At 35.9% G+C, this 24,613-nt stretch overlaps 1 protein-coding gene across 3 annotated transcripts in view; it reads right to left on the reverse strand.

Annotated features, from left to right (window-relative positions):
• PPP1R1C (protein phosphatase 1 regulatory inhibitor subunit 1C) overlaps nt 1-24,613 on the reverse strand; it is a 138,328-nt gene that overhangs the window by 3,158 nt on the left and 110,557 nt on the right. The window contains exon 5 of one of the 3 annotated variants that reach the window (XM_033230966.1): nt 7,461-7,555. In XM_033230966.1, coding sequence (XP_033086857.1) covers nt 7,467-7,555 — 89 coding nt within the window. In that variant the 3' untranslated portion in view covers nt 7,461-7,466. Of the gene's footprint in view, nt 1-6,998; nt 7,556-24,613 lie in introns of those variants that run through there. The other 2 variants (XM_033230965.1, XM_033230967.1) reach the window with 2 other exon arrangements.

Below are 24,613 nucleotides of genomic sequence, written 5' to 3' on the forward strand. Positions count from 1 at the left end.
AAATTGACACCCTAACATCACAATTAAAAGAAGTAGAGAAGCAAGAGCAAACACATTCAAAAGCTTGCAGAAGCCAAGAAATAACTAATAGCAGAGCAGAAGTGAAGGAGATAGAGACACAAAAACCCCTTCAAAAAATTAATGAATCCAGGAGCTGGTTCTTTGGAAAGATTAATGAAATAGATAGACTGCTAGCCAGACTAATAAAAGAGAGAAGAATCAAATAGACACAATAAAAAATTATAAAGGGGATATCACCACTGATCCCACAGAACTATAAACTACCATCAGAGAATATTATAAACACCTCTACACAAATAAACTAGAAAATCTAGAATATATGGATAGATTCCAGGACATATACACTCTCCCAAGACTAAACTAGGGAGAAATCGAATCTCTGAATAGACCAATAACAAGTTCTGAAATTGAGGTAGTAATTAATAGCCTACCAACCAAAAAGCCCAGGACCAGATGGATTCACAGCCAAATTCTACCAGAGATACAAAGAGGAGCTGGTACCTTTCCTTCTAAAACTATTCCAAACACAGAAAAAGAAGGACTCTTCCCTAACTCATTTTATGAGGCTAGCATCATCATGATACCAAAACCTGGCAGAGACACAACAAAAAAAGAAAATTTCAGGCCAATATACCTGATGAACATCGATGTGAAAACCCTCAATAGAATACTGACAAACCGAATCCAGCAGCACATCAAAAAGCTTATCTAGTATGATCAAGTCGGCTTCATCCCTAGGATGCAAGGCTGGTTCAACATACACAAATCAAAAAACATCATCCACCCCATAAACAGAACCAATGACAAAACCACATGATTATCTCAATAGATCCAGAAAAGTCTTTTGTTAAAATTCAACACTCCTTCATGCAAAAAACACTCAATAAACTATGTACTGATGCAACTTATCTCAAAATAATAAGAGGTATTTATGAGAAACCCACAGCCAATATCGTACTGAATGGGCAAAATTCTACCATTCCCTTTGAAAACCTTGTCTTGTGCAGCAAGACAAGGATGCTCTCTCTCACCACTTCTATTCAACATAGTATTGGAAGATCTGGCCAGGGCACTCAGGCAAGAGAAAGATAAAGGGTATTAAAATAGGAAGAGAGGAAGTCAAATTATCTCTGTTTGCAGATGACACAATTATATATTTAGAAAACCCCATCATCAGTCCAAAAACTCCTTAAGCTGATAAGCAACTTCAGTGAAGTCTCAGGATACAAAATCAATTTGCAAAAATCACAAGCATTCCTATACACCAATAATAGAGAGCAACATCATGAGTGAAGTCCCATTCACAATTGCTACAAAGACAATAAAATATCTAGGAATGCAACTTACAAGGGATATGAAGGACCTCTCCAAGGAGAACTACAAACCACTGCTCAAGGAAATAAGAGAGGACACAAACAAATGGAAAAACATTCCATCCTCATGGATAGGAAGAATCAATATCATGAAAATGGCCATACTGCTCAAAGTAACTTATAGATTCAATGCTATTACCATCAAGCTCCCATTGACTTTCTTAACAAAATTAGAAAAAACCTACTTTAAACTTCATATGGAACCAAAAAAAGAGCCCTTATAGCCAAGACAATCCTAACAAAAAGAACAAAGCTGAAGGCATCACACTACTTGACTTCAAATTGTATTACAAGGCTACAGGAACCGAAACAGCATGGTGGTGGTACCAAAACAGATATATAGACCAATGGAACAGAGCAGAGGTCTCAGAAATAATGCCACACATCTACAACTATCTGATCATTGACAATCCTGACAAAAACAAGGAATGTGGAAAGCATTCCCTATTTAATAAATGGTGTTGGGGAAAACTGGCTAGCCATATGCAGAAAACTGAAACTGGATCCCTTCCTTACACCTTATACAAAAATTAACTCAAGATGGATTGAAGATTTAAATGTACAACCTAAAATCCTAAAAACCCTAGAAGAAAACCTAGGCAATACCATTCAGGACATAGCGATGGGCAAAGTTTTCATAACTAAAACACCAAAAGCGATGGTAACAAAAGCCAGACTTGACAAATGGGTCTAATTAAACAAAAGAGCTTCTGCACGGCAAAAGAAACTACCATCAAAGTGAACAGGCAACCTACAGAATGGGAGAAAATTTTTGCAATCTATCCATTTGATAAAGGGCTAATACCCGGAATCTACAAGGAACTTAAACAAATTTACAAGAAAAAAACAAAAACCCCATCAAAAAGTGGGCGAAGGATACGAACAGACACTTTTCAAAAGAAGATATTTATGCGGTCAACAAACATGATAAAAAAAAAACAACTCATCATCGCATGTCACTAGAGAAATGCAAATCAAAATCACAATGAGATACCGTCCCACACCAGTTAAAATGGTGATCATTAAAAAGTCAGGAAACAACAGATGCTGGAGAGGATGTGAAGAAATAGGAACGCTTTTACATTGTTGGTGGGAGTGTAGACTAGTGCAACGGTTGTGGAAGACAGTGTGGTGATTTCTCAAGGATCTAGAACTAGAAATACCATTTGACCCGGCAATCCCATTCCTGTGTACATACCTAAAGGATTATGAATCATTCTACTATAAAGACGCATGCACACGTATGTTTTTTGCCACACTATTCACAAAAGCAAAGACTTGGAACCAACACAAATGTCCATCAATGATAGACTGAACGAAGAAAATGCGGCACATATATACTATGGAATACTATGCAGCCTTAAAAAGAATGAGTTCATGTCCTTTGCAGGGACGTGGATGAAGCTAGAAACCATCATTCTGAGCAAACTAACACAGGAATAGAAAACAAACACTGCCTGTTCTCCCTCATAAGTGGAAGTTAGACAATGAGAACATATGGGCACAGGGAGGGGAACATCACACACGGGGGCCTGTCAAGGGGTGGGGGCTAGGGGAGGGATAGCATTAGGAGAAATACCTAAGGTAGATGACAGGTTGATGGGTGCAGCAAACCACCATGGCACGTGTATACCTGTGTAACAAACCTGCACATTCTGCACAGGTATCTCAGAACTTAAAGTATAGTAATAAACTAAAAAAGAAAAAAAAGAAAGAAATACTGCCAGGAAAATACAGAGACAAATCCAGAATATAGGACATCTCACAGTACCACTGACCTAGTTTCTTGAACATTTCAGCTACTTGATTTATCTAACAATATTTTGTTATTTTTCTTTCTTGCTTTATGTCTGTTTTGGCTTATGTATTTAAAAGTAAATCTCACACATCATGTCATTTTATCCTTTCATATTTAAATATGCATCTGTTAAAATGGGCACATTGTCCTTACATAACCAAAGTGGTTACCAATCCCAATAAAATTATCATTTCCTCAAAAACAAAAACAAAAACAAAAAACAAAACAAAAACTAGTGCTTTCAAACTTTCATTCAATTATATATTACTTTTGTGATTTGGCGGTACCATGTCTACTATATTTTTCTTTAAATAAATCTAAAATATACTCACACTTTAAACTTGCCTCATCCTAAGCAATAATAGGTATGGAATCATGGATTTGGGGTTGCTGGATATGTATTTCTTCTAATGCATATTATAATCATATTTATAACTACAAAAATAAAAAGATTTGTTCCTGGCCAGCCTAAAATTATATTGTTTTCCATAATGTATAAAACATTGGCATATATTAAATTAACACTAAAAGTGAATGGTAAAAAAATTAGTCTGAGTATTTTTTTTATAAATACCCTTACCTTGGATAACTCTGGGAAGAATAAAGGGTTACAAAATTATCGTCCAATAGAAATAACTCTAGTCAAGAATCCTGCCTGACTCTGCCACACTCTGCCTGTTTCTCATGTATAAGAGGATAGAATCAACCCAAATGTCCATCTGTGACAGACTGGATTAAGAAAATGTGGCACATATACACCATGGATACTATGCAGCCATCAAAAAGGAGAGTTTGCGTCCTTTGTAGGGACATGGATGCAGCTGGAAACCATCATTCTTAGCAAACTATCACAAGAAGAGAAAACCAAACACCGCATGTTCTCACTCATAGGTGGGAACGAACAATGAGATCACTTGGACTCGGGAAGGTGAACATCACACACTGGGGCTATCATGGGGAGGGGGGAGGAGGGAGGGATTGCATTGGGGAGTTATACATGATATAAACGTCATGCACATGTACCCTAGAACTTAAAGTATAATAAAAAAAAAAATAAATAAATTTCTATCAGTTAGGAAAAAAAAAAAAAAAAAAAAAAAATAACTCCTAACTTATTCACCTGACAGAGCCTTTCTGAGAGTCAGTGTAAACAATTAAACAGGATCCAAAAGTGAGTGGCTAGAAGGATAAGAGAAGTTTGGGAGGAACTGATGACATTTTATCAAAGAAATGACATCACAATGTTCTTTAATATCTGGAGTTTTCAAAGATGAATCAAAGAAGCAGGAAAGGTGTAGAAGGGGAGAGTTTAACACGCAGAAGAACAATCGGAGCTCTTTGATTGGCTTGGAACTGGAGTTATTCAAGAATAACTAGGGTAGGCCGGGCACAGTGGCTCATGTCTGTAATCCCAGCACTTTAGGAGGCCGAGGCGGGCGGATCACGAGGTCAGGACATTGAGACCATCCTGGACAATATGGTTAAACCCCATCTCTAGTAAAATACAAAAAAAAAAAAAAATCAGCTGGGCGTGGTAGTGGGCACCTGTAGTCCCAGCTACTTGGGAGGCTGAGGCAGGGCAATCGCTTGAACTGGGGAGGTGGAGGTTGCAGTGAGCCGAGATGGCACCACTGCACTCCAGTCTGGTGACAGAGCGAGACTCCATCTCTAAATAAATAAATAAATAAATAAAATAAAAATAAATAAGTGGGGTGATTAATCACTTGTTCATAATGTTGAAGAGGATCATGAAGTAGATAAAGTTAAGATAGAAGTCCTCTGAAGTCCTTTCTAACTCTAATAATAATATACACCAATTATTAAATGCTCACTAAGCTTGGCTAAGTATTTTATAGGTCTTATCTCATTTAAGCCTCACAATAACCCAGTAGGTTAGATATGATTGTACCCACTTTACAAATGAAGAAACTGAGTCTGAAATCTGGTAGAGCCTGTAGTTGAATCCAAGTCAGAATAACTCAAAGCCCAGCTACTAACAATTATATTATAAATGTCATCTGGGAAATACAGTTTCTGTTTTGTTTTGCTTTCGTCAGTTTCTTTGCCCATTCTGCCAAACTGAAGCCAAGTTGCCTCCTAGAAAAAAAAAATTTGTAAACTATAATTGTGTGAAAAGTAAAGTGAAAAGCCATTATCTCAACTGGTTTCCTTCAAATTTCTGAGAAAGTCAACATATTTCCCAAGGAAAACTTAAGCTTTTAATTGTGATCTCTTTGTGTTTTGAGAGTGGAGAACAGAATGGAAGAAACCAACATTTCCCAAAGAAAACTTACGCTCTTAATGTTGATTTCTTTGTGTTTTTAGGAATGGAGAACAGAACAGAAAAATCCAGAAACTATCCTGTATATTACCCTAAATGATGTTACAAAATCAGCAAAAGCTTTCATTTCTTTTTGTTTGCCTGAGTCCTTTTGAAAAAGCATTTTTAAAGCATCTGTTCAAGGAAAGGGAAGGGCAATGCTATGTTTTAGCACCTCAGGGTGTCTCAAATACTCTCAAGGGGCATTAAGATGTTTTCCAAACACAAATAATTCAAAATCACTTAAAATAAGGGCCTTAATCAAGTTTTAAGTAGAGAGAAACTTGGGAAATAAACAGAGTCATAGCAGGTGGTATAGAAAATCCAGAAAGTTTTGGCTTAACAAAGAAAAAGTCAAGGGAGTGGTGCAGAAAGGCAGAGAAGGAGAGGGAGAAGGGGAGAGAGGGAGAGAGAAAAGGAAGAAAGAAAGGAAGGGAAGGAGGGAGGGAGAAAGACAGAAAGGAAAGAAGGAAGAAGAGAGAGAGATTAAACTAGAATAGTCATTTATACTTGTGGTATGCTTATCAATGGGTTTCACACTTATTTTCTTGGAGAAAAATACTATGGAAAATGTTGTCAACTCACTGCATTCTCTGACGGCTCCATAAAACTCTCTTAACTTCTACATTACAAAACTCATGTTCAAAATTAAAAGCAATCATTTTACAAATTTGAATCTTGATATTAAGATCCCACAGTGGATTACACATTTGATTTTTTCTTCCTGCCTTCATTTTTCCTTTACTAAGTTTTGAGAAATCTTTCCATTTTTTTATCCATGATACATTTGAATTTCATTAATATTAGTAATAAAGGAACCAAATTGGGTTTTCTTCCATTCCCCCTAAATTTTGTAGTTTAGATACTTTGCCTTCACAAATAATGTATAATTAAAATTGTTCAAAATGCCCAGAACTTTAAATTATTCAATAAATAATATTATCATATAAAATCTTGCTTTATGCTAATGCTGTCATCTTTTCTGCCAGTTCTATAGGGGTAAAAGTATGTTTCTTTTATTTTCATAATTCCCAGCAGAGTACCTTCCTAGGGATAAGCTCATAAAAGATATTTATTTAATTAATGAATAAATGATTATATGCATGAATTAATGGAATTTCTTATTTTTTGATATGGAAGATTTATAAACTGCTAATTATTTATCAAAATGTAATAGGAAATAGATGACCCAAATTTAAAGTAATAGCTAAAAAAGGGGGGTAGGAAGATTTGGCATAGATTTTTAGATTTATCATTTTTCTTTCTTAATAACTAGAGAAAATGCTAGGAAATATATATCTAGCAGCTTAGAAAATGAAGAGAGTTCTAAAGTTTTATAATCAACCATTAATGTGTTGTTGGTGGGAAAAAGATGTTTAGTATCTAAAGTTGTAGTGTACTGAATCAAGAAAACTGGCATTTCTTCATCATTTAAAAATAAACATTATATTCTGTTCTGGATACAGAAATTTGATCAATGCAAAACTTAAGATAAAAGTTTTATTAGATATTTCTCTTTAAGTTAAACCCACACACACATACACACATACACACACACTCATGTCTAAATGTATTTACTATTTATTTTTTACTCTTAAAGTGATGTTATTTACATGTGTTGTTAGAATGCAAACCTTATCAGTAGGACATCAAGGATTAAGCTCTGGCAGTATTAAAGTTAGAACAGTCACATGTCTGCAAATTTTTACATAGTTAAAAAGCAGAATCACTGTAAAATAAATGCTTATTCTTTAATTGTAAGTGATGTGGAACAATGGGTACTTAGTTCTAAAGTTCAGTTAAGGAGACTTCCAGGAGGTGCATAGCTACTGTATGAGTGGGGGTGCAGAGATGGAGGATGCTTCCGGAAATCAAGCAGTGGAATTCCATGGAATATTCAGAAAAGTTAATAGTTCAGTTATTTCCAAGAAGCCTTCTTGCTGCAGACCAGTAATTAATGGTCCTTCTGCTCCTCTCTTTCACTGGTGCCTTCTTCTTCTTCAGGGAATGCTGATTCATTCTGGCCTTTCAGATGCTTAACCCCTGAAATCATAAAAATTATGCAAAATTTAAATGATTTTCATTTCTGGAATAGTAACCGCTTTGCTGCAAGAGATAAAGAAGAGTGGAAAGTTTTCATTTGCTGTTTATATGTTTTTCTCCAAGAATCTTAACAATATAATCCTATAAAAACCTTTTAATTCACTGAGCAATAAAAACATACCCAGATGAATTTCCATTAGAGGCAGGCTATCTTTCATCATTAAAGCTTCTCCATTAGGGATTGCATCACAGCCTATTAAAAACCTGTGAACTAAAAATCTGCTCACAGATTCTTATTATAATTCTATAATTCTAATGCATCACTTAGTTCAAATATTGCTTTTGGCATCCCTCAATTATATTACAATAAGAACTATTGAAACCCCCAGGAACAAAAGGGTGTGCGTGCCATTTCTGTATCTTATAAACAACAAAACAATCACAATATTGTGAATCTTCTCTCAGAACCTAAACATACCAATGTGATTATGGAACTTCTCTACTCAAAATTCTTCAATAACTTCCCCTACAACCTACACAGTGGGAAAAACATTGGCATACATTTGCCTGCTATACAAGGCTCTTGTAATCTGGGCTCTCTACCATTTCTCACCAGCATTTCTTGCTTTCAGGGTAATTTACACTTAACAACACTAACCTACTTCTCCTCCTGGCCACTCCAGGGTCCCTCAGGCTTTCACACTTTTCTTGTTCTATTCTCACTGCCAGACATCTTCATCCTACACACACCTGATAATCTCCCACTCATCCTTCTGGTGTCAGCTTGCCTCCTCTCTGATGGCTACCTCAATTCCCCACGTAGATAGAGACTTTCTCATATTCCCCCTGCTCTTGGAACATCTATTGTTGATTACCTTATAGAACTGTATTTGTTCACATATCTTTCTCATTAGAGAAAACTCCTTGATGCTGAGAAATATGTAATTTCATTTTGGAGTCCCAGGCACAGTGCCTGGCAAACAGTAGGTACTCATTAATATTTATTTACTAAATGATTGATTGAATTAATGAAGTAACAATTTGGTATATGCCTTTGGCAGTTCCACAATAATCTATCTTTAGACTTTTTTCAAAATTATTTCAAATTAGGGTATAAATCAGAAGACAATTACAACAACCACACTCAATCTACAAAATTATCTTTCATTTCCCTCGAGTCTATTCTGTTAAGACATCAGAGGAGCTGAAACTTTATGCATCTAGTAATGGTTAATGTGCGAAATTTTACACTTTTTTGTATCTTATAAAATTAGTTTATGAGATTTTTTAAGTATTACTAAAAAAAACTCCAGTAAGAATTGATAAATGAAATGAAGTCATATTCACGTTTGCTATAAAACAAAAAGTCTCAAGAAATGTGTAAGTTTGCATGTACGGCTGTCAGCAAGCCTTAGAGGGCTATTTGGCAAACAGTGACATCCTTGGACTTTATGGATTGCAAAAATATTTTATCACTTGTAATAATATCTAAATACGTAATTTCATCTGAAAACATACATTATTCACAATTCTTCTTGATCTAACACTGTAGGGAGAAATTTGTTACTAAGACATGGAATTCATCTCATACTACCATAAATTACCTGAAAAAGAAGTCTCAGTGCTCAGGGAAAGGGAAGAGGGTTTATTGAGTGTCCAACCAGTCACTCTGCTGGAGTCTTATAGACATGAGTCACTAAACCTCACAACTCCTTGTGGTAAACACCTGTCTAGTAAAATTTAGACTTAGAGAAGATAAATGATTTGTACAAGGTTATAAGGGTATTGTGATGCTAAGAGAAGTTCTGACACATAGTAGTCCCTCAACAAATACTGAATGAATTAATGAGGGTATGAATGAGTAAGTCATAAAGTTCCATTAAGAGACACTGATTCATTTTCACCTTTATCTTTCTGGCTGCTGACCCAAACTTTCCATCATTCTCTAGGATTTATCATAGGTTTGGAGTACCAATTAACCTGGCACCAAGGTCTTGGGGGTTCCTTCTGAAATATTAAGGCACAGTAATCATTCAGCCACCTGCCACTCTTCTTCCTGAGCTGAAGTTGACTATATCTTGCCAGGTTTGCAAAGGTTCTAGTGACTCCAGAGCTCATCTTTTTCATCCACAAGATAACTACAGGGTAATAAATAATAAATTGTAGTTACCACAAGGTAACTACAGAGTAATAAATTGAGATAATGTTCTTTAAATAAGAGGTAATAATTTAATGTCCACATCGACTTGTCTAAATGAGAGGATTAAATATAAAGGAAAAAATCAATAATTAAGATGTTTAACTCATTAATCCATTAATTACCCACTTTCCACACTTGAGAATAGGTCTGCTTGTTTATCCTGATCCACATTTAATTATTTTATAATAATAATGGTCACAAAATTATATGAAAAAGCCATTTTGCAAAGTAAAATCACTCACTTGGACAAATGTTAGAAGGTCTTCCTTAGCCCTATACAATTGTGACACAACTATTTCCAGGTGAAACATTTTGATGAGGCAGGAGCAGGTGACATGTTACCAAAGAGCTGTTCAGCAGAATATCTACAACAAATTCTTTGATTCCCAAAGCAGTTTACTCTAATATCGTCTTTCAATTGGATAATGAACGATTGATTGATGTGTGCTTTGAAGCAACCTTCAAAGCAATCTCTCTCTTTTCCCATCATCAATATTCATCTGATTATAGATGCAATAATGCTGAGATCAAAGTGAAAAATCTGCTGAGGACTATGTAATAATTTCTTTCTCCCTACACCTCTCCTGCATCCCAAAACACATGTATGATTTGTGTTTTAATTTTCTTTAAATCCCCATTTGATGTTTGAGGATGGTTACATTTGATGTAATTCTAGAGATGGATGAAAATGAATTGGTCTGGGGGTGTTGTTGAAATACTCAGAGCTTCCTCCTCTGCCAGATGCTAATGAGCATCAGGAAAAACCCTCCCCTGCACAGGGTTTGAGGCTTGGTACATGGCAAACAACCTCAGGAGCAAGGGCAGACTCAGCCAGGGCTGCATATGGGCAGAAGGCCAAGGAATCCCAAAAAACACATTGGAGGTTCTTTTCGTCAAAGCAAAATGAGCACACAGTAAAAGGGACCATGTAGAAGACAAGGCTATGCCATATGAAAATATGAAGGAATGAAGAAAAGAAAGTAGACAATAAAAGAAAAGGAAAAGAAAGAAATTTTGACCCCAAGCAGAACACAATATTTACTGTCTTCTCTATTCTGCAGATCAAATGGTTAAATGTGGATTCAACAAAGCTGTGACGTAACTGAGTGAAGATTTTTGAATACTGAATCCACAGAGGGAGTTTTATATTTGGCAAACCACAGGTCAATATTTTTAATCAATTAATTTGAAGCCAAAGACAGGAGGCTCATTACATTTTAGATAACACAAAATTTGGAAGAAAAGATGACATGAATGACAAAGTGAGTAAAGGTTTCCAAGAGCTGGAATGATGGCCTAAGCAATTAAGGTAGAGTTCAACAGAATTTTTGTTTTTAGAAAGGTTAATTTAGTTCTTAAAAAAAAAAAACAAAATAGAGTATAAGGGCAACCTTAATTAATTACAGTTAGGGATTTTAGGTGACTACAATTTCACTTGACCTGGTGTATCCAGGCACAGAGCTCCTGGCAGTGTTGGTGGTATTCCTAGTAGCGAAGTTGGCAGTGTAAAAAAGGGAACTGCTCTCTAACCACGTGATGGTCAGACTTTTCCTGCAACATGTTGCCTAGTTCTCATCTGCATTTTAAGAGGACTGTTTAAGAAGAGAATTGAGATAAAAGGTAGTTTTATGACATCACTTTTCTGGAGGAATTATAGATGAAACTGGAATATTTAGCATAGAGGAAATTAATAGAGGACAATAGAGGCTGACTTCGATTTCCTCAAATACTGGAAAAGGAAATAAAATTAATCTATGTAGCTTCTAAGAGCAGAAATAGGTTCCACGGCTGACATTTATGTGTATAGGCAGATTATAGCTCAATATAAAAAAGAAAATTCCCAAATTCTTTATGTTTGCCCAGAAATAAACAAATGAATAAGTTCCTCATCACTGTACATGTTCAAGTCAAAGCTATAGTTTCATCTCTAAGGCAGGTTATAGATGATTCCTGCATTGAGTAGCAGGGTGAACATGTAAACTTGCAGATCCTAGGATGCTACTAATCCACAAAGGAAATATTCAGCACTATTGAAAAATTAGCTCTGTTTTGAGTACTATAAGTTACAAAAAAGTAATAAAACGTCAAATGACATAATGGCCCAAATACACATTTTAAAACTAATTCACATAGGGAGTAGCACACGTAAATAGATTTATTTTGTTTTATCAACTACATATTTTAGACCATGTAAATCATTCTAAAGTCCTCTAGGGAATCTATGGGTGGATTTTAAAGAGCTTCTGACCCTCTTGGAATTCTATTTATAGTGTATTTGTGCTTTTTTCAGGGAAGGAGGTCAACAGTTTTCAGCAGAATCTCAGAGGGGTCTCTGATCTGCAAGTAATTATGAATTGAATTCTAATCTCTTTAAAGACGAAGAGACAGTTTCAGATGGTAAAATGACTTGCTTAAATTCTCACAGTGGTTGTTGGCTGAGCTGGGACACAAACTGTGGCCCTTAACTCCTACTGGGACTCTTTACCTGAGTCACCAGGACCTACTCTTCCATGGTTATTGATTTTTTAGAAAGTTAGAATCTGAGGAAACTATGGTGACTCAGGATCACGAGGCTATTTTCATTATCAGAGGATTTTACATCGCAGGTAGATTTTGGTATAACTTTTCAATCTTTTTTTATTGTTGTTGTCATTATTTTCAACAGAATTTGGAGTCAGAAAGATAATAGAATTTAACCTGGCCCAGGAACACTCCCAAAATAAAACCAAGTTAGAACTAGCATTTAGATCAGTTTCCAAACCCGGGACTGAACTCTGGGAAACACAGAAAAAAATATTATCTCATCTGTAGAGACGAGACATAGTCATCAAGCAGTATATGTTAAATATAATAAAGCCCCTACTGCGTGCTGAGCATGAAAGATAAATAGCTACAAATCAGATGGGAATGTTGGCCAAAAGGTGATGGTGTGCATATAATGAAGCTGATTCAGTGAAGAAGTGCTATGGATCAGTAAAGCAAATGATGCATTAGGAAAATTCTAATAAGGAAGAGAAGAGCTCCAAGTCAATGGATAGTAATTTGGACAGTCATTTATTGAGCAATATGCTCATTGGTGGAAACAGCAAATCTGGTGCCTATTGCAAAAACTATTTGCAAAATAGATTTAACAGGCATTGGTTTTCTGAAATCCTGCTAGATACAAAGGAGTTATTTCGGTGGCCTTAGAAAGATGGCTTTCTAATGGTTCCTTGAGTATTGACACCCTAAGGTTTATCACAAAAATAATGCTAGGAATATAATTTATATATAATTATATGTATAGTTATAATTATATATATTTATAATTTTATGTCTCAGTATAATTTAATCTATAATATAAAACAGAAAGGCCCCTCAGTAAAGGTCCACCATCTCTCAGATTTCAGGTTTCTCAAAACGCTTTTATATTTATTGTAATTGTTCAATCCTCTTTTCACTCATTTACAATAAAGAACTATACATTAATACCCTGAGGGTCACAGACAACAAGGGACTTATTGATTTTATTTCAAAACTAAAAGCATATTATTTCCTGAACTCACCATAAATGTGTCCCTTTCTATTTTATTTGATGTAAATTATATGTAGACAGCACAGTCGATCTCTATTCTAATATGATGACTGGCCAATTAACATAAGCTGCAAATCAACACATGATCATTTAACTCCCCATTACTTAAGGAATCATTTCTTTGCAGAAGAATAAACATGCAATATGATTTTCTCTTCATCATGCATGGAAATAGGGGCAACATGTTTACGTGATATTCATAAGTATGTTTTGTATATTTTTACCTATCATATATTTTACCAAAGCTGTTACCCAATAGCAAAGCTGAGATAAAATGTTTAGCAGTAAATACTAAGAAGGTAGGGAAGTAGGTACATATTAATGTTAGAAATATGAATTCAAACAATATCTTTGGAAAGTAATATGGTATCACTTATCAAAACGTAAAGAGCCCACATCTTTATCATCTCTCTCTTTTTAAAAATGTCACAAGGATTCTGCTGCTTGGCCTAGGATGAGAATCACTTTAATAGACTGGTTGCTGCTTTTGCCCTCCACAGTCAAGTGCCCCTCTAGTACCCATTTTTCTTCTGAAGCTAATGCATTCCCCATGAATTTAGAAGTAGAGTTAAATTTTTAAGCCTACACATAATGGAGCTCAACAATGTTTAGGCAATTTCACTTTAGAAAGAGACAGAATGGCTCCCTCGCCTGCAAGACTTGACTACAATTGATTGAACACAATAGCATATCTAAAATAAAGAATGCATCGATCAGCAGGAGTCAGTGGTTAGCCTTGAAAGCATTAAAAATAAAATAACAAAAGGAGAGTTGCATTTACAGCCACAGAAGCAAATGTTGTATGTGTTTCTTTTACCATGTCCAGAGAAGAACATCCTGTGCTGGCATTTTAAAGGCTCCGTCCTCCGGGCAGGGTACTTCCCTACTGAAGCAATGGTTACCACAGGCTACCATGGACTGATGCCAGTGTAGGCCCCAGTCACATAATTCAGTCACCCAGCTCTGACTCTGAGCTCACCAAGGAAAACCTCTGACAGCAACAGAGCTAGCTTATAAGGAGAGAAGGCTCTGACTAGAATAATATTGTCTTCACCTGATGGCAGTTATTTATTTTGAATTGATAAATTAACATTCTGATTTTATATGTCAGTTTTTAAAGTTATATTTTATTTTTAATTAATACATCAAAATGTATTATTTATTTTAATAATAAACCTTATTAAATTTTATTTTTTATTAATTTTAATATAAATATGGAGTACAGAGTGATATTTTGATACATACAAATATTTTGAAATGATCAAATCAGAGTAGTTAGTATATCCATTACCTCAAATATTTATCAACAATTTATTTGTGGTAAAAACATTTAAAATCCTGTCTTTTCCCTGTCTTGAAATATACTCTGTATTATTATCAATTGTAGTAAACTTGCTGGGCAATAGAACACCAGCTTGCTTACTAGGAGAGAAGGCACTGACTAGGCTAGTCTTATTTTCACCTAATGATCATATTTCTTATTTTGAATTAATAAATTTGCATTCTAGTTAAATATATCAGTCCTGTTATGCTTTTTATTGAGTACAAATATTACAACTTCAACTGACTCTGAGTCATCATCAAGGAGATAATTTGTGAACATGCCCAGTGGAGGCTGAATCTGGCCAGCAGCTAAAGTGGGAACTTGCAGGGACCTCTGGAGGCGGGGAACTGACGCTACTTTAGTTTAAGACTTACTATAAAACTACAGTAATCAAGACAGTGTGTGGTGAAAAAATAGACAAAGAGAACAGTGGAACAGCATAGAGAGTCCAGAAACTGACTCATGTAAATGTAGTCAACTAATCTTTGACAAAGGAGAAAAGGAAATACAATGGAGCAAAGACAGTCTTTCCAACAAATGGTAACTTGAACAACTGGATATACACATGCAAAAAAATATAATAATCTAGATTCAGACACTATATTCTTCTCAAAAAAAAAAAAAAAAAAAGAAAAACCAAATTGATCCAGACCTCAGTGTAAAACACACATTTATGATACTCCTAGAAAATAACATAGGAGAATACCCGGATAGCCTTAAATATGGGGATGGCTTTTTAGGTTCAACACCAAAGACATAATCCACAAAAGGAAAAAAAAAACTGGTAAGCTGTTCTTCATTCAAATTAAAACATCTCCTCTGTGAAAAACAATGTAAAGAATGAGAATACAAGCCATAGACTGAGAGAAAATGTTTTTATAAGACACACCTGATAAAAGAGCTACTATCCAAAACATACAAAGGACTCTTAAAACTCAACAGTAAGAAAACAAACAATCCAATTAAAAATGGGGAAAAAAAAAGGCCTGAACAGCCAAGGAGATACATAGATGGCAAGTAAGCATATGAAAATATGTTCAACATCATCTTTCATTAAGAACTGCAAATTAAAACAGTGAGATACCACTGCACACCTATGAGAATGGCTGAAATCCAAAACACTGACAACACCTGACAAAACACTGAGAAATGCTGGCAAAGACTCGGAGCAACAGGAATGAGAAATGGTCCAGCCACTTTGGGAGAGAGTTTGGCAATTTCTTACAAAACTAAACATACTATACAATCCAGAAATCACTTCTTTGTATTTACCCAAAAGAATAGAAAATTGATGTCCACACAAAAACCTGCACATAGATATGTATAGCAGCTTTGTTAATAATTGCAAAACCTTGAAAGACAGAATCAGTAGTATTTGCTGGAAAACTGGATATGGATTAAAAGAAAAAGAAGAGAGTCAAGTATGTCACCAAAGTTTTTGGCCAAGGTAACTGAAAAAATGGAATCATCATTAACTAAAATGGGGAAGATTTAGATAAAGAAAGCTTTATGTAGAAGATCTGGGTTCAGTCTGATGGCAAACCTAGTAAATTTGATATTTACAATGTATACCCAAATTAATGTATGGTTATTATGTGTCTGAAATTCAGGAGAGAATCCTGAGTTCAGGTATTAATGTGGAAATCATCATTATTTAGACAATATTTCAAACCGTTCAACAGTTGAAGATCACCGAGAAAGGGAACAAGTAAAGAAGAAAACATGTTCAAAAGCTGAGCCCTGGAGTACTCCAACATTAAGAGTGAAAAGAGAACAGGATGACACAGAAAAGAAGACTGTCCAGGAGCATTTTATGAATAGGAGAAAACCGTGGAGTGTAGAAGCATGCAAATGAATAAATAAAGAGTATACTTATAGGTGATATGACCTTACTGTGTCAAAACCTACTGAGATGCCAAATAAAATGATGACTGAAAATAGACCCCTGGATTTAACAAGAATCAAGTCCTTTGTGACCTAGACAAAAGCAGTGTTGCTGGAGTGATAGGGTGTGAAAGCCCAGTTGGAAGGAGGTTAAAGAATGAAAAGAGAAGAGATGAAAGCAGTGAATGTACCCAACTATTCAAAGGAGTTTTGCTGCAAGAGAGAGCTAAGAAATACTGTATTAGCTGTAGCAACAGTGAGGTCAAATAGAATTATTTTCTATTTTATTGAGGTATATTTGAAGTACAATAAACTGCACATATTCAAGGTGTACAATTGTATCAGTTTTGACAGATGATAGCATCTGTGACACCATTACTACAATCAAGATAACAAACATTTCCATCCAAAGAGGAATTTTTTAACCTAGGAAACAATAGAGGATACTTGTGTGCTGATGGGTGTGATCCCATAGGGAGGAGGAAAATTATGACATAGAAAACAGACGGAAGAATTTCTAGAGCAATGTTTCTGAATACAGGTGGGGATAGCTACATTGCACAACTGAAGGAGTTGCTGTTAGAGAAAAGCACAAAATGTTCACCTATAATAGCAGGCAGAAAGTCAGGCTATGAAAAGGAACAGATACGGTAGGTGGGAAGACCTCATGGTAGGAGTCTGTGAAAGTTCTCTTCTCTTGGCTTTGGTTTTCTCAAAGTAGGAAGCAAGTTCGTTAGATAAGAGTGAGAAAGAGGAGGATGTGTTGGAGGTTTGCAGAGAAAGGATACACTGTAATAGATGTCTAAGAGAGTAGAAGACAGAAGGAACTCAGGAAATGTAGTGTGCTTCTCAGGAAGTACTAAGTGCCCACCAGAGATTCTGTACTCATGAGTTCAAAATAAGACCAGTCAATAAAGCTGTGTCCATTTGCATAAGAGAAGGTGAGGAGTAGGCCAACACTACGTCTCACCACTTGTAAAACCTTGTTCATTTGTTTTTCATTCTGTCTTGACAATGTTTTGTGTTTTTCAAAGTGTTTTTATAAACATTTTTCTCATATCCATGACATCTCCAGGAAAATAAGGCAGGAATGACTCTCAGACAAGAATGTTTGAATTTGGCGGGGCGCGGTGGCTCAAGCCTGTAATCCCAGCACTTTGGGAGGCCGAGACGGGCGGATCACGAGGTCAGGAGATCGAGACCATCCTGGCTAACACGGTGAAACCCCGTCTCTACTAAAAATACAAAAACTAGCCGGGCGAGGTGGCGGGCGCCTGTAGTCCCAGCTACTCGGGAGGCTGAGGCAGGAGAATGGCGTAAACCCGGGAGGCGGAGCTTGCAGTGAGCTGAGATCCGGCCTCTGAAAGAAATGATTAATTTTAAGCATTCTAAAACCTAAGTTAGAACAATTCTGGGCAAAAACACTTCATTGGAATCATGCAAATTCTGTCGTCTCTTTTTTAAAAGTCAATTTTTGCTCAGACCATGACATACTGAAAGATTGCAAATTTTAAAAATTAATAAAGATTACCAAAAGTTTCCGGCAAGTTCATTTTCCCCTGGCAACGTATTACCATTGGAAGAATTTAAGGAAAGCCCACTGTTATAGATTGAATTCTGTGCCCCAAAAAGATGTTGAATTCATGGCCCTCAGTATCTGTAAATGTGACTTTATTTGAAAATAAATTCTTAACAGTTCCTCAAGTTAAAGTGAGGTCATTAGATTGGGCTGTAATCCAAAATGATTGTGAAATGGGAGGAGTTTTTCCTTATCCCCCATGCAGTGGGGGATGCAGTGGGGGTATGGCTTCCTTCTTCTGGTGTCCCCGCTGCTCAAACCTCTATGGGGAGCATGCAGATCAGCAAGTTGTGGGGCTTCACGGCAGGGTCTATGGTTGAGTGTTTACAGCTCCTGAAGCCCTAGTGGGTGCGTATTACAGTGTGCTTTTTTAGTTTTGCTGTCTGCAGGTGGCTTGTGTTAATCAGCTCAATTAGGCCCCATGCCTTATGGCACAGACAGAGCTTCTATATCCTGAGGTTCTTGCCATAGTGTACCAAAAAAAATTGGATCACATGTGGGCTTGGAGAATGAGTTTAAGGTTTTATTGAGTGGTGGAGGTAGCTCTCAGCAGATGAATGGGGAGCCCGAAAGGGGGATGGAGTGGGAAGGTGGTCTTCTCCTGGAGTCAAGTCACTCAGTGGCTGGGCTCTCCTCTGACCACCCTCAGCCAAATTCCCCTCGGTGCCAGCCTCTGCTGGTGCTTGTCTGTGCATTCTTTTGCTCCTTTATTCCTCTCAACGTCTAGCTGCTTGTGTGTATGCCTCCTAGGGTCTTGGGGTTTTTACAGGCACAAGATGAGGGGTATGGCAGGCGAGAGTGGTCTTGGAAAATGCAACATTGGGGCTTGAAAGCAGGAGTACCTGTCCTCACTTAAGTCCCTGGGCATAGACCCAAGGGTGGAGTCCTTGCTGTGGACACTGCCCTTCTCTACCCAGCACTTCCCTGCCCCAGTCCTGTATTAATTGTATCCTTATAAAAGGGAGAAATTTGAACACAGAGACACTTGTGTACAGAAGGAAAATGATGTGAAAACACACAGAGAACACCATCTATAAGCCAAGGAACATCTGAGGCTACTAGACACTAGGAGAAAGGCATGGCACAGATTCTCCTTCAGCCCTCAGAGAAAACAAACTCTGAGGACGCCTTTGTCTCAGGCTTCTGCTCTCCAAAACTGTGAGAAAATACATTTCTGTTGCTTCAACCACCCAGTTGTGGTGACGGCACATTGTGATGGCAACCCTAGCAAACTAATACATCCATAGCGTTGAATTTGTATGGGAAATCTCTATCCTCACCGCTACGATTGTGATACACCCTCAGTTGGATTTAAAACACAGCCACTGAGTTTCTCCTGCTGCCAATGAAACAATCAGTTTCTTGGAAGCACCTACTAGCAGAGTATATCAAATCTTCCTTTCCTTTATGTAGTCATCTACCAACCTCATGATCATATCAAATTCTTTGGAGATTATAGCACCTTTCTAAATTTCTTTATACCAGTACTCCTAAAATCATTCTTGAAGACTTCAGTCTCCACCAAGGTGACCCATTCCCTCTCCTGTCACTATAAAGCTTCCTTATCTAGACTCCCACAACTTTCCCCTTCTCCTGTGGTACTCATCTGACAAAACTACAATTATGATAAAAATCCACCTCTCTGTAATTATAGAATGCCTGAAGTCCAATGGAGAAGCACAACTGACAAAAGCCTAAAACTATGCTGACTGATGTCACATAAAATTTTTGACCACTATTTTTAAATGGGCTTCAACGTTTCCCGAAAAATCTATTCTATTTCCCTCTCTAAATCATTCTTAAATTTTCTCAGAATGCTATTCACTCCTCAAATCTTCAACATCCCCATACCTTCCTCAAACTCAGTTGATTTTACATAATAGAGCAAAACAATCATTAAAGAAATGACATCAGCCTGGCCAAATCTACCAATATATTTGAATCTGTCCTATATTATATCTGCCTTATCTCCTAAGATTCCCCTTCATTTTTTTCACCCCTCTTTTTTTTTTTTTTACAATATCTCTTCCCCTTTCAAAGAATATTCCTAAAATTGTAGCCACTCTCTTTTGCATTGTCAATTTCTTCCATTCTGCTAAAATATTTCTAATGCCACGAAAACATGTTTTAAGATCTCCCATTTCAGGAAACCCTCTTGACTCTTATGTTCCTCTCCAGACACTGTCCCCTGCCTCTTCTCCCTTTCATAGCAAACCTCCTTATAGTGTACTAAATAGATTGTCACTTTGAAACTTTTTCTTAACCCAACCCAGTTAGACTTCTACGCCTATTATTCCATTAAAATAGTTCTTGTTAAATTTTCCAACACAATGCATCTAAGGAAATCCACTGGTCAGTTTCACATCCATTTCTAGGCAGCTACATCACAATTGAACACTTCTCTTTCTTGAAACACTAACTTTAAGATGACCAAACAATCCTGTTTATCCACCTACGTCATTGGCTACACATTCTGTCTTTTCTCCTAGTTAATTTTAATCATTCTTTTTTTGTTTTCTGTTTTTTGTTTGTTTGTTTCTTTGAGATGGAGTCTCGCTCTGTCGCCCAGGCTGGAGTGCAGTGGTGTGATCTGGGCTCACTGCAAGCTCCGCCTCCCGGGTTTATGCCATTCTCCTGCCTCAATTTCCTGAGTAGCTTGGGACTACAGGCACCGCCACTACCCCCGGCTATTTTTTTTTTTTTTGTATTTTTTAGTAGAGACGGTTTCACCGTGTTAGCCAGGATGGTCTCCATCTCCTGACCTCATGATCCGCCCGCCTCAGCCTCCCAAAGTGCTGTGATTACAGACGTGAGCCACCGCTCCTGGCCTGATAATTTTAATCATTCTTACTCTTTCATGTCAAACATTCCCAGGGCTTGGTTACTGGATGTATTATCTATTTACACTAACTCCCTATGTGATCTGATCCAGTATCATTGCTTTAAATATAATTTATAATTTTTCCAGCTTTTTTGAGGCATAATTTGCATTGTCCTGATGATTAGTGATGCTGAGTACCTTTTCAGATACCTGTTATCCATTTTGTATGTCTTCTCTGAAAAACATTTGCTCATTTTTTAATGAGATTATTTGGTTGTTGTTGCTATTGAGTTGTATGGGTTTCTTACTTATTTTAGATGTTAACTCCTTATTACATATATAGTTTGAAAATATTTTTTCCGTTTTGTAGGTTGCCTTTTCATTTTGTTGATTATTTCCTTTGCTGTGCAGAAGCTTTTTAGTTTGATGTAATCCCACTTATTTAATGTGTGTTTTTGTTGCCTTTGCTTTCAGTGTTGAATCCAAAAAAAAAAAGTCATTGCCAAGGCCAATGTCAAGGAGATTTTTTCCTCTGTAGTTTTCTATAAATTTTACTGTTCTAGGTCTTACACTTGAGTCTTTCATCCATTTCAAAGTAATTTTTATACAAGGTATAAGATAAGGGTTCAGTCTCTTTCTTTTGCAGGTGAATATCTGGTTTTCCCAAGATCATTTATTGACAAAACTATCCTTTCCCCATTGTGTATTCCTGGTGCCCTTGTCAAATACTAGTTGACCATGTATACATGGGCTTATTTCTGGGCTCTTTATTCTCTTCTATTTGTCTATGTGTCTGTTTTTATGCCAGCACCATAGTGTTTTCTTTAGCTTTGTAATGTATGTTGAAATAGGAAGTGTAATGCCTCAAGTTTTGTTCTTCTTTCTCAAGTTTGCTTTGACTATTCACGGTCATTTGTGGTTCCAAGCAAATTTTAGGATTGTATTTTCCATTTCTGTAAAAATTGTCATTGGAATTTTGATAGAGGCTGACTGAATCTCTAGATAACTTTGGGTAGTATGAACATTTTAACAATTTTAATTCTTCCAATCCTTGACCATGGCATATCTTTCCATTTATTTGTACTTTTTTCAATTTTTTAAATCAATTTGTCTTACAGTTTTCAATGTACAGATATTGTACTTCCTTGAATAAATTTATTCCCAAGTATTTTATTTTATATATTACTGTTAGAGATTTTCTTAATTTGTTTTTCAGATAGTTTGCTATTAGTAAATAGAAATACAACTAATTTTTATATGTTGATTTTGTACCTACAACTTTACCAAATTCATTTATTAGTTCTAGCAATTTTTTGGTGGAGTCTTTAGAATTTTTTATATAAGATCATATTGTCTGTAAACAAGGGTAATTGAACTTCTTCCTTTCCAATCTGTGTGACTTGTATTGCTTTTTCTTGCCTACTTGCTCTATCTAGGACTTCCAATACTATGTTGAATAGAAGAGGTGACAGTGGGAACACTTGTCTTGTTCTTGGTCTTCCATTGAGTATGATGTTAGCTTTGGGGTTATCGTACATATATGGCCTTTATCAATTTGAGGTATACTCCTTTTATACCTAATTTGTTAAGTGGTTTTATCATCCATTTATTATGAAATGATGTTGAATTTTGTCAAATACTTTTTCTGCACCTACTGAGGTGATCATATGATTTTTATTCTTTATTCAGTTAACGTGGTGTAGCACACTTACTGATTTGTATATGTTGAACCATCTTTGCATCCCAGGCATAAATCCCACTTGATCATAATGTGTGATCCTTTTAATGTGCTATTGAATTTGATTTACTAGTATTTAGGTGGGGATTTTGCATCTATGTTCATCAGGGATACTGGTTTGTAAGTTTCTTGTGACATCCTTTTGTGGCTTTGGTATAAGGTTAATGCTGGCCTCTTAAAATGAATTTAGAAGTGTTCCCTCATCTTCAGTATTTTGAAAGACTTTGTTAAAGTTTGGTATTAGTTCTTTCAATGTTTGGTAGAATTCAGCTGTGAAGCCATCATATCCTGGGCTTTTCTTTGAAGGTAGACTTTGTATTACTGACTCAATTGACTTACTTGTTATTGATCTGTTCAGATTTTCTATTTCTTTATGATTCAGTCTTGGTGGGCTTCTAGAAATTTATAAATTTCTTCTAGTTATGCAATTATATGCCAACTTGTTTTTTTCTTTTTATTTAATGTAGGTATTTATTGCTATAAATTTCTCTTTTAAAACTGCTTTTTCTGCATCCCATTAGTTTGGCATATTGTGTTTTCATTTCTGTTTGTCCCAAGACACACTTTTATTTCTTTTTTGATTTCTTCTTTAATCCACTGGTTGTTAAGGAATGTGTTGTTTAATTTCCACATATTTGTGAATTTCCAAAATTCTTCCTGCTATTGATTTCTAGTTTCATACCACTGGGATCAGAAAAGATACTTGATATCATTTCAATATTTTAAATTTTGTTGAGACTTATTTTGTGACCCAATATATGATCTATCCTGGAGAATGTTCTATGTGCACTTGAGAAGAGCATATATTCTGCTATTATTAGATGGAATGCTTTCTATATATCTGTTAGATCCTTTTGATTGACAGTGTGATTCAAATCTGCTATTTCATTATTTATTTTCTCTTTGGATTATCTTGTTAAAAATGGGGTATAAAAGTCCCATACTATATTGTATTGCTGTCTATTTTCTCCATCAGTTCTGTTAATATTTGCTTTATATATTTCAGTGCTCTAATGCTGGGAACTTATATATCTACAATTGTTATATAGACTCCTGATTAAATCACCCCTTTCCTTTATTGTTGTATAGTAATCATTTTCTCTTGTGACAGATTTTGCCTGAAAGCCTATCTTGTATGATGGAAGTATAGCTACTTCTGCTCTCTTTTTCATGTTTGCATGGAATATCTTTTTTATCCCTTTACATTCAGCCTATGTGTATCCATAGATTAAAGTAAGTTTCTTGTAAGCAGTACATTCTTAGATCTTGTTTTTAAATCTATTCTGCCACTCTGTGTTTTGATTGAAGAATTTAATCCATTTACATTTAAAGTAATTATTGATAGATAACTTGCTGTCGCCTATAACCTATAAAGCAGTGACTTCCAGTTGTGTAGCATCAGTCCCAATCCTTCACCCAGACTCAGATTCGTGTATTCAGTAGCCAAACTGTATTCTGATAGTTAGATGTCTAATAGGCATCTCAAACTTAGTGTATCCAAAATATGATCTTGATTCTTCCCCCTCTCCAAAAAAAAAATAATAATAATAATAGTAATGAACAAATAAAACAAGCACCTGCCCGCTACTAACCTACTCTTCTCCAAAATTTATCAGGCCCAATATATGTCCTCTTTGCATTTCATACTTCTCTTCCAATTCATGACCAAATTTTGAAGCTTCTACATTCAAAATGATATCCTAAATCTAAAATTTTTCATTAATTCCAGCATTATCACCTGAGTCCAATGCACCACTATTCTCCACCTAGAGAAACTCAATTGCCTTTCAACTGGTGTTCCACTTTCTCTCCTACCCAAAGTCAATTCCACAATCTACAGATTTAAAAAGATTTATCTTTTTAAAAATAAATCAAGTTACATTAATTCCCTGATGAAAACCTTTGATAACTTTTCATTGTCCTAAGAATGAGATTCAA

The sequence above is a fragment of the Trachypithecus francoisi genome, unplaced genomic scaffold (genome assembly GCF_009764315.1).
Source record: "Trachypithecus francoisi isolate TF-2019V2 unplaced genomic scaffold, Tfra_2.0 Lachesis_group13, whole genome shotgun sequence".
Taxonomy (NCBI): domain Eukaryota; kingdom Metazoa; phylum Chordata; class Mammalia; order Primates; family Cercopithecidae; genus Trachypithecus; species Trachypithecus francoisi.